This window comes from Poromitra crassiceps (assembly GCF_964638095.1).
Source record: "Poromitra crassiceps genome assembly, contig: HAP1_SCAFFOLD_366, whole genome shotgun sequence".
In the NCBI taxonomy this organism is placed as follows: Eukaryota; Metazoa; Chordata; class Actinopteri; order Beryciformes; family Melamphaidae; genus Poromitra; species Poromitra crassiceps.
Genome location: NW_028152038.1, coordinates 42,237 through 53,957, shown reverse-complemented (window position 1 = coordinate 53,957; position 11,721 = coordinate 42,237). Strand labels below are relative to the sequence as shown.

At 41.2% G+C, this 11,721-nt stretch overlaps 1 protein-coding gene across 1 annotated transcript in view; it reads left to right on the top strand.

Moving 5' to 3' along the window:
• Window positions 1–9,501: 9,501 nt before the first annotated feature.
• LOC310771123 (NLR family CARD domain-containing protein 3-like) overlaps window positions 9,502–11,721 on the top strand; it is a gene marked incomplete at its 3' end in the record, with an annotated part of 44,378 nt that continues 42,158 nt past the window's right edge. Inside the window, exon 1 of the mRNA XM_083663789.1 lies at window positions 9,502–9,589. Coding sequence (XP_083519915.1) covers window positions 9,515–9,589 — 75 coding nt within the window. The remainder of the gene's footprint in view (window positions 9,590–11,721) is intronic.

The following is an 11,721-nucleotide window of genomic DNA, read 5'->3' as shown; positions in this document are numbered from 1 at the left end:
AGTATTGGTTAATCAAGCAAGTTCAATTTGCATGGTTTCCCTTCACCTATGACAGCACCATCATACAGTTTGTACAGGAACCAAGTAGGAACAGCACATGCAGAACTGTTTTCAGATGGTAAACAAAATATTTAGAGTACATTTGTATGTGATTTTTGATTAAAAAAAATTATAACCCATATGATGCAAGAACACCTGGCCCCCCGACATTTTCACATGATCTAATCTGGCCCCCATTCAAAAAAGTTTGGGCACCCCTGATTTAGGCTAAGTGAAATCCCCATTCTAAAACCCCATACATTTCCTCCTTCAGAGATGGGAAGTAACAAAGTACAAATACTTTGTTACTGTACTTAAGTAGATTTTTCGGGTATCTGTACTTTACTTAGTATTTATTTTTCTGACGACTTTTTACTTTTACTCCCTACATTTTAACACAAGTATCTGTACTTTCTACTCCTTACATTTCCAAAACAAGCTCATTACTTTAGTTTTAATGCATGACAACAATGATTAAACCGAGAAGAAACGGGGTAGAATTAATAGAGATAGTTCATTCCCCTAAATGTCAGCTTGTGATTGGCTCTCTGTAGAGCAGCTCACCAGGCTCTGCAGTCTGCTGGGTAACTTTCGGTTTAGCCCTCGACTTACTCTGAGTCTGCTAACTTGAATGGGCTAAAATAATGTAATCATGCGGCACTTCTAGACTTTCTAAATGTTATTGGACCAAATGGATCAAATTCTGATAGTGAAATGAGTCATTTCGCGGGGGCTGTGTTGTGATTGCGATGCTCAAAAGCATGTATCCAGCTCAGCTCAGCTCAGCTCAGCTGACTCCAGACCAGTAGTCATACTCGCACCCGCTGAACCGATACCCAGAGCCCGGTCAGCTCTCCAGAATGACAGAAAAAGTTTAAGAAGTCTTGTGCATATTGGCAAGCATCTCATTTTAGAGATTTTGTCTGAACAAGTCATCAACTTAATTGTGTGTTATGCAGTGTTTACATCAAATTGGCTTTTTTTTTTGTTATATTTTCATAATCTAAGATTTTGTCCTTAATATGTGTTTACAGACAGACGGCGATACAGCTACTACCATGGAGGACTCACAACCTCTGCTGCCTAAGACACAGATCAGTGATGTGACTGGTCCCAACAAGCCTCTGCCACAGGTACATTCATGTTTATCCCTTCAGATTGTATTCTAGAGTGTCATGCTTAATGGTAGTCGAATATTTCAGACAAATGTTAACCTTCAGAGGGATTTTCTTCTTGGTTAATTCACACATGTGGGCCACTTTTATGGTTTTTGAAGTTTACTGAACAGTGTGAAATGTTTCCTGAACAGTGTAAAATGTTTACTGAACAGTGTTAAATGTTTACTGAACAGTGTTAAAAAAACACATTGATGTTTCAAAGTCATAAAAGTGGCCCACGTGTGTGAAAATTATATTGCTGAACACAAATGACCACGCCCATAAACTTTTGTTAGCCACAGACCTTATTTGATGCATTTAGGCCAGGCATGTCTGAAGTCCGGCCCTGGGGCCAATTGTGGCCCGCAGACAGATTTAAAGTGGCCCTCGGCTTGTCTCTCAAAATATACTATATGTGGTCCTCTACACAGTATTGGTTAATCAAGCAAGTTCAATTTGCATGGTTTCCCTTCACCTATGACAGCACCATCATACAGTTTGTACAGGAACCAAGTAGGAACAGCACATGCAGAACTAATGTTTTCAGATTGTAAACAAAATATTTAGAGTACATTTGTATGTGATTTTTGATTAAAAAAAATTATAACCCATATGATGCAAGAACACCTGGCCCCCCGACATTTTCACATGATCTAATCTGGCCCCCATTCAAAAAAGTTTGGGCACCCCTGATTTAGGCAAAGTGAAATCCCCATTCTAAAACCCCATACATTTCCTCCTTCAGAGATGGGAAGTAACAAAGTACAAATACTTTGTTACTGTACTTAAGTAGATTTTTCGGGTATCTGTACTTTACTTAGTATTTATTTTTCTGACGACTTTTTACTTTTACTCCCTACATTTTAACACAAGTATCTGTACTTTCTACTCCTTACATTTCCAAAACAAGCTCATTACTTTAGTTTTAATGCATGACAACAATGATTAAACCGAGAAGAAACGGGGTAGAATTAATAGAGATAGTTCATTCCCCTAAATGTCAGCTTGTGATTGGCTCTCTGTAGAGCAGCTCACCAGGCTCTGCAGTCTGCTGGGTAACTTTCGGTTCAGCCCTCGACTTACTCTGAGTCTGCTAACTTGAATGGGCTAAAATAATGTAATCATGCGGCACTTCTAGACTTTCTAAATGTTATTGGACCAAATGGATCAAATTCTGATAGTGAAATGAGTCATTTCGCAGGGGCTGTGTTGTGATTGCGATGCTCAAAAGCATGTATCCAGCTCAGCTCAGCTCAGCTGACTCCAGACCAGTAGTCATACTCGCACCCGCTGAACCGATACGCAGAGCCCGGTCAGCTCTCCAGAATGACAGAAAAAGTTTAAGAAGTCTTGTGCATATTGGCATGCATCTCATTTTAGAGATTTTGTCTGAACAAGTCATCAACTTAATTGTGTGTTATGCAGTGTTTACATCAAATTGGCTTTTTTTTTGTTATATTTTCATAATCTAAGATTTTGTCCTTAACACGTTCACTGCCGTTGACGAGATATCTCGTCTTAAAAAATCCAACGGTTGACTGCCGTTGACGAGATATCTCGTCTTAAAAAAAAAAAAAAAAATTTGACGGTGGGACGGTGATCTAACCCTTTTACATCTCCTATTATAATATGGGAGCCACCGAACGTGTACAATCCATTCCACCGACCCACTAAGTGGCGACAGTGCTCTCCAGACTATTGAAAGCCAAGCAAAGACAGCAGCATGAGGAAGCCATTCTCATGAAAATGGATGGGGCGAAAACGCTTTCGCTTTCGCACTGGGTGCTGGCGGTGGGGGATTGCAAATTTGCATAATAGATTATGGGTGCGACACACTTTGAAACACGCAGCATAAATAAGACCAGAATCGCAAAAGCTTCATCAAAGCTAGCCGAAACCCCAAGAAACGAGCGAGCCCATCCAGACTCAGAGCGGCCGCCAGCAGACAGGCAGGCAGCAGCAGCAGCAGCAGCAACTCACTTGTGACACGCCCGCTGCATGCAGAGCCACGGAGGGAGGAGAAGAACACACACGGAGGGAGGACTTTGAAGGAGAGGGGAGTTTCCTGCTGTTATGGAGGAAATTACTGTTCAAAACTATTGTTTAGATGTCTGACGTCTTACTGATGCCAAAAATAAATTTAAAGTGACTGTTCTATCGAATTTCACAAAAAGCCATTTATCTCAGCTTAAATTTTCAGACGCTGAAACCATGCTGTATTCAAATGCTAATGCCTACATAACTACTAACTCTACAAACTAACTCTTTTAGACAGAGAAAGCACACATTCTATTACCGTAATTTCCGTACTATAAGCCGCACCGGAGTATAAGCCGCAGCAGCAAAATTGCCTGTTTGTTACATATATAAGCCGCACCGGACTATAAGCCACGGGTGTTTTAATGTTTTTTTTTTTTTTTTTTTTTTTTGTGTTTTAATGTTTAATTACCATATGTAAGGGTTCGTGCACAGAGGGGATTGTCGGGAAAGAGATGGCTGTTTGAGGAAGCTCCCATTTATTAACATTTCAACAAAACAACATAACACAACACCACCTGTGTTTTTTTTTACAGTGCACACAGTGTCCGCGGTGTGGTGAAAAGAGGGCAAGAGAGGAAATTAAAACAGAAGTGGATTTATAGTTAGAAAGAGTGCTAAAGAAGAGAGAATTCTGTTTTTTTTTTTTTTTTTTTTTTCTGAAAAAATCCATAGATAAGCCGCACCGTTATATAAGCCGCAGGGGCCAAAAAACGGGGGAAAAGCCGCGGCTTATAGTCCGAAATTTACGGTAGTTCTTTTGAGATATTTTGTGTTCACAAAATCCTAACACAAAATAATCCTCGGCTGTTGAAAGATGAGCCAGAATCCTCAAAAAAACCCTCTGGCAGAAGCTACCTACAGTAAAAAAAAAACGGCTGGCAGTGAATGTGTTAATATGTGTTTACAGACAGACGGCGATACAGCTACTACCATGGAGGACTCACAACCTCTGCTGCCTAAGACACAGATCAGTGATGTAACTGGTCCCAACAAGCCTCTGCCACAGGTACATTCATGTTTATCCCTTCAGATTGTATTCTAGAGTGTCATGCTTAATGGTAGTCGAATATTTCAGACAAATGTTAACCTTCAGAGGGATTTTCTTCTTGGTTAATTCACACATGTGGGCCACTTTTATGGCTTTTGAAGTTTACTGAACAGTGTGAAATGTTTCCTGAACAGTGTGAAATGTTTACTGAACAGTGTTAAATGTTTACTGAACAGTGTTAAAAAAACACATTGATGTTTCAAAGTCATAAAAGTGGCCCACGTGTGTAAAAATTATATTGCTGAACACAAATGACCACGCCCATAAACTTTTATTAGCCACAGACCTTATTTGATGCATTTAGGCCAGGCATGTCTGAAGTCCGGCCCTGGGGCCAATTGTGGCCTGCAGACAGATTTAAAGTAGCCCTCGGCTTGTCTCTCAAAATATACTATATGTGGTCCTCTACACAGTATTGGTTAATCAAGCAAGTTCAATTTGCATTGTTTCCCTTCACCTATGACAGCACCATCATACAGTTTGTACAGGAACCAAGTAGGAACAGCACATGCAGAACTAGGCCCCTATCGTTGCATCGGCGCAGTTTCTAGGCCGAGCGGCAGGCGCAGATCAAAGCAGTGGGCGTGGAAAGGCGCACTTGATATCGTCGTGCTGGCGCTAGATGCAGCCCAAAGCATTACAACCACGCCTTTTAGGCGTAAAATTATGCACCGTCATGCTCATTGGATAAGTGCAATAAACGAATCGCACGCTTGCCTTTTTAGCTCCAATTCCAGTGATCCCGCAAAACCAGACGAAAGCCAAACGCTCTGCCCCCCCCCCCTCCCTTCATCCAGCCTGTCTGTCTGCATTATAGGCTATTATTCCATATTATTATGCTTCTCAAACCAATCTAACTGCAGTTTCAATACTGCAAGCATGTAAATACGCTACACTATAGCAAGATCAAAGTGAAAATAATGTTCTATGCATCAGCTAGAAAAATATAGCCTATTAGATTGGTGAAAGTTTGTCCAGAAAGATATCATTTTCTCTCGCCTGCTGCAGGAAGGATGATGCACATAAATATACCCTACATTATGTCAAGTCATTGCATAAATGTGTTTTTATTTTAAAACTAAATGTGAAATAGGGCCAAGTTATTGGAGGGACATCACAGTATAGCAGATGCCATTAGAAGCGCGTTCCGAAGCGCGTTCCGCTGTTACTTCTCTAAATCACGTTAACTCGACAAGGGGTATATATAGGCCCAGGAGGACATATATGTTTCACATAGGGTGGTGTTTTCATTTCGAGGTTTTATTTGGTCCAATATTGAAATGTTGACAATGGCAGGCTGTGTTACCATTACACATTAATTTAGAACTACCTTTTATATCTATTTTGGCTCATTTGGTGGCTATTTAGTAGCGAAATGAAGAAACACAATGCATGCTGGGAACTCAGAGAGAGAGAGAGAGAAGGGTGACAGAGAAGAAGCAGTGAAGGCACAGAATAGGCCTGCTTTACAAAAGCGCAAAGCGCTAAATGTAGGCCAGGTCCCAAGATATCACTAGGCTGGTATTTAGCGCCGACACGCCCACTTTGGGACTGCGCCACGCCCATTCGGCCTAAAGCGCATTTGGCAGCCTAAAGCCTATTGCTATCTTGCCGAAACAGGCGCAAGGCACGTTTTTTTGCGGTTAAGGCCCGTAATAGCGCCGATGGCCTGTGGGAGAATAGAGCCCCTAATGTTTTCAGATTGTAAACAAAATATTTAGAGTACATTTGTATGTGATTTTTGATTAAAAAAAATATAACCCATATGATGCAAGAACACCTGGCCCCCCGACATTTTCACATGATCTAATCTGGCCCCCATTCAAAAAAGTTTGGGCACCCCTGATTTAGGCAAAGTGAAATCCCCATTCTAAAACCCCATACATTTCCTCCTTCAGAGATGGGAAGTAACAAAGTACAAATACTTTGTTACTGTACTTAAGTAGATTTTTCCGGTATCTGTACTTTACTTAGTATTTATTTTTCTGACGGCTTTTTACTTTTACTCCCTACATTTTAACACAAGTATCTGTACTTTCTACTCCTTACATTTCCAAAACAAGCTCATTACTTTAGTTTTAATGCATGACAACAATGATTAAACCGAGAAGAAACGGGGTAGAATTAATAGAGATAGTTCATTCCCCTAAATGTCAGCTTGTGATTGGCTCTCTGTAGAGCAGCTCACCAGGCTCTGCAGTCTGCTGGGTAACTTTCGGTTCAGCCCTCGACTTACTCTGAGTCTGCTAACTTGAATGGGCTAAAATAATGTAATCATGCTGCACTTCTAGACTTTCTAAATGTTATTGGACCAAATGGATCAAATTCTGATAGTGAAATGAGTCATTTCGCGGGGGCTGTGTTGTGATTGCGATGCTCAAAAGCATGTATCCAGCTCAGCTCAGCTCAGCTGACTCCAGACCAGTAGTCATACTCGCACCCGCTGAACCGATACGCAGAGCCCGGTCAGCTCTCCAGAATGACAGAAAAAGTTTAAGAAGTCTTGTGCATATTGGCATGCATCTCATTTTAGAGATTTTGTCTGAACAAGTCATCAACTTAATTGTGTGTTATGCAGTGTTTACATCAAATTGGCTTTTTTTTGTTATATTTTCATAATCTAAGATTTTGTCCTTAACACATTCACTGCCAGCCTTTTTTTTTTTTTACTGTAGGTAGGTTCTGCCAGAGGGTTTTTTTGAGGATTCTGGCTCATTTTACAAGAGCCGAGGATTATTTTCTGCTTGGAGTTTGTGAACACAAAGTTCACAAAAGTACTAATAGAATGTGTGCTTTCTCTGTCTAAAAGAGTTAGTTTGTAGAGTTAGTAGTTATGTAGATATTAGCCGTTGAGTACAGCATGGTTTCAGCGTCTGAGAGTGAAAGCTGAGATAATCGCAGTTTTGTGAAATTCAATCAAACAGGCAGAACAGTCACTTTAACCATTTATTTTTGGCATCAGTGAGAGATCAGACATCTAAACAATATAGTTCTGAACGCCCTCTCCTTCAAACTCCTCCCTCCGTGGGCGTGTCTGGTGGCTTTCAGCCTGCGTTTGTCACAAGCGAGTGTTCTGCTGCTGCTGCTGCGAGTTTGAGCAGCCTCCCTCCCTGGCAGCGAGTGTGGATAGGGCTCACTTGTTTCTTGGGTTTGAGAGCTTTGATGAAGCTTTGTGCGATTCTAGGCTTTATGCTGCGTGTTTCAAACTGTGTTTTCCACCCAGTCTATTTTTGGAATCCCCCACCGCCAGCTCCCAGCGCGATAATGCGCGAAAGTGAAAGCGTTTTCGCCAATCCATTTTACAGTAGAGAATGGTTTCCTCGCGCGTTACCCTACAGTTTTGGCTCTGCTTTTCCTAGTGTGGAGAGCACTGTCGCCACTTAGTGGGTCCGTGGAATGGGTTGTACACGTTCGCTGACCCCAATATTTTTATAGGAGACGGGGGGAGCGTTGATCCACGCCCGACCGTCAATTTTTTATTTATTTTTTTAAGACGAGATATCTCGTCTTTGGCAGTCAACGGTTGGATTCTGTAAGACGACATATCTCGTCATTGGCAGTGAACGTGTTAATATGTGTTTACAGACAGACGGCGATACAGCTACTACCATGGAGGACTCACAACCTCTGCTGCCTAAGACACAGATCAGTGATGTAACTGGTCCCAACAAGCCTCTGCCACAGGTACATTCATGTTTATCCCTTCAGATTGTATTCTAGAGTGTCATGCTTAATGGTAGTCGAATATTTCAGACAAATGTTAACCTTCAGAGGGATTTTCTTCTTGGTTAATTCACACATGTGGGCCACTTTTATGGCTTTTGAAGTTTACTGAACAGTGTTAAATGTTTCCTGAACAGTGTGAAATGTTTACTGAACAGTGTTAAATGTTTACTGAACAGTGTTAAAAAAACACATTGATGTTTCAAAGTCATAAAAGTGGCCCACGTGTGTAAAAATTATATTGCTGAACACAAATGACCACGCCCATAAACTTTTGTTAGCCACAGACCTTATTTGATGCATTTAGGCCAGGCATGTCTGAAGTCCGGCCCTGGGGCCAATTGTGGCCCGCAGACAGATTTAAAGTAGCCCTCGGCTTGTCTCTCAAAATATACTATATGTGGTCCTCTACACAGTATTGGTTAATCAAGCAAGTTCAATTTGCATTGTTTCCCTTCACCTATGACAGCACCATCATACAGTTTGTACAGGAACCAAGTAGGAACAGCACATGCAGAACTAATGTTTTCAGATTGTAAACAAAATATTTAGAGTACATTTGTATGTGATTTTTGATTAAAAAAAATTATAACCCATATGATGCAAGAACACCTGGCCCCCCGACATTTTCACATGATCTAATCTGGCCCCCATTCAAAAAAGTTTGGGCACCCCTGATTTAGGCAAAGTGAAATCCCCATTCTAAAACCCCATACATTTCCTCCTTCAGAGATGGGAAGTAACAAAGTACAAATACTTTGTTACTGTACTTAAGTAGATTTTTCGGGTATCTGTACTTTACTTAGTATTTATTTTTCTGACGACTTTTTACTTTTACTCCCTACATTTTAACACAAGTATCTGTACTTTCTACTCCTTACATTTCCAAAACAAGCTCATTACTTTAGTTTTAATGCATGACAACAATGATTAAACCGAGAAGAAACGGGGTAGAATTAATAGAGATAGTTCATTCCCCTAAATGTCAGCTTGTGATTGGCTCTCTGTAGAGCAGCTCACCAGGCTCTGCAGTCTGCTGGGTAACTTTCGGTTCAGCCCTCGACTTACTCTGAGTCTGCTAACTTGAATGGGCTAAAATAATGTAATCATGCGGCACTTCTAGACTTTCTAAATGTTATTGGACCAAATGGATCAAATTCTGATAGTGAAATGAGTCATTTCGCGGGGGCTGTGTTGTGATTGCGACGCTCAAAAGCATGTATCCAGCTCAGCTCAGCTCAGCTGACTCCAGACCAGTAGTCATACTCGCACCCGCTGAACCGATACGCAGAGCCCGGTCAGCTCTCCAGAATGACAGAAAAAGTTTAAGAAGTCTTGTGCATATTGGCATGCATCTCATTTTAGAGATTTTGTCTGAACAAGTCATCAATTTAATTGTGTGTTATGCAGTGTTTACATCAAATTGCCATTTTTTTGTTATATTTTCATAATCTAAGATATTGTCCTTAATATGTGTTTACAGACTGACGGCGATACAGCTACTACCATGGAGGACTCACAACCTCTGCTGCCTAAGACACAGATCAGTGATGTAACTGGTCCCAACAAGCCTCTGCCACAGGTACATTCATGTTTATCCCTTCAGATTGTATTCTAGAGTGTCATGCTTAAAGGCCGGCTTTTCCGTGGGGGATATGAATATATATTAAATCTCACGCCCCTAAGGTTTTCAAATCCGTTGAAATTTTTGAAATTGGTTGTTTACAGCCTGAGATATCACCAGAAATCCACTCTGTGTGTGTGGGGGGGGTGGTGGGGGGGAGGTGCGGGTGCGGGGACTCGAAATACTACATTTCCCACAATGCACTGGGCTCGCGTGGCCTTCGTTTCCATGCCCACCCCTCAGGCCTTTGGCTGATATCAAACTCCAGTAGGTGGCGGTAATGCACATATGTTTGCCAACCGCCATAAAACTCAAAGAAGAAGAAGAAGAAGAAGGCTTCGACAATAAAAGATACAAAGAAGAAGAAATAAATCGAAAATAAAATTGCCTCCAAATTGCACCAAATGTAAACGGTAGTATATATGTTGGGAGATGTCTTCATAAAAAAAAATTCATGCATTTTAAGGCATTTTCGTAGGAGTTACGCGCATCTGATGTTGTAACTATTTTCTGTAAAAATGTGTAAAAATGGGTACATTGCTCAGCGTTGATTTCGTTACTTCAACTCACCTACTACTAGATGTAAAATTTGACGAGCTTTCCAATGCCGCCAGTCCCGTGTCTTCTGGTGCTTCCGTTCCAGAGATATGGTCTCTTGGCAAGGAGCTATGGAAAGCTAACCTAGCTACAGTATTCTATGCGGGTGAACAAGATGGCTGCCTTTTGCTTTTCGTCGAGAGCTCTGAAGGGGCGTGGAGGACCTCTAGAGGCGGGACCATGGCTCACAAGACTTGTAGTTCATAGGCCCTCGAGTTCCGCAAGCGGGGAGGGAAGCCGGGTGACGCGTAACGCGTCACCCGGCTTCCCTAAAAATGTGAGAGATGCCTGATAGGTCAGGCAGTGAAGCTCCAATTTCAAATAATTTCAACAGATTCTAAAACCTTAGGGGCGTGAGATTGATATATATTCATATTCCCCACGGTAAAGCCGTCCTTTAATGGTAGTCGAATATTTCAGACAAATGTTAACCTTCAGAGGGATTTTCTTCTTGGTTAATTCACACATGTGGGCCACTTTTATGGCTTTTGAAGTTTACTGAACAGTGTGAAATGTTTCCTGAACAGTGTGAAATGTTTACTGAACAGTGTGAAATGTTTACTGAACAGTGTTAAATGTTTACTGAACAGTGTTAAAAAAAACATTGATGTTTCAAAGTCATAAAAGTGGCCCACGTGTGTGAAAATTGTATTGCTGAACACAAATGACCACGCCCATAAACTTTTGTTAGCCACAGACCTTATTTGATGCATTTAGGCCAGGCATGTCTGAAGTCCGGCCCTGGGGCCAATTGTGGCCCGCAGACAGATTTAAAGTGGCCCTCGGCTTGTCTTTCAAAATATACTATATGTGGTCCTCTACACAGTATTGGTTAATCAAGCAAGTTCAATTTGCATTGTTTCCCTTCCCCTAATGATGACAGCACCATCATACAGTTTGTACAGGAACCAAGTAGGAACAGCACATGCAGAACTAATGTTTTCAGATGGTAAACAAAATATTTAGAGTACATTTGTATGTGATTTTTGATTAAAAAAAATTATAACCCATATGATGCAAGAACACCTGGCCCCCCCAACATTTTCACATGATCTAATCTGGCCCCCATTCAAAAAAGTTTGGGCACCCCTGATTTAGGCTAAGTGAAATCCCCATTCTAAAACCCCATACTTTTCCTCCTTCAGAGATGGGAAGTAACAAAGTACAAATACTTTGTTACTGTACTTAAGTAGATTTTTCGGGTATCTGTACTTTACTTAGTATTTATTTTTCTGACGACTTTTTACTTTTACTCCCTACATTTTAACACAAGTATCTGTACTTTCTACTCCTTACATTTCCAAAACAAGCTGGTTACTTTAGTTTTAATGCATGACAACAACGATTAAACCGAGAAGAAACGGGGTAGAATTAATAGAGATAGTTCATTCCCCTAAATGTCAGCTTGTGATTGGCTCTCTGTAGAGCAGCTCACCAGGCTCTGCAGTCTGCTGGGTAACTTTCGGTTCAGCCCTCGACTTACTCTGAGTCTG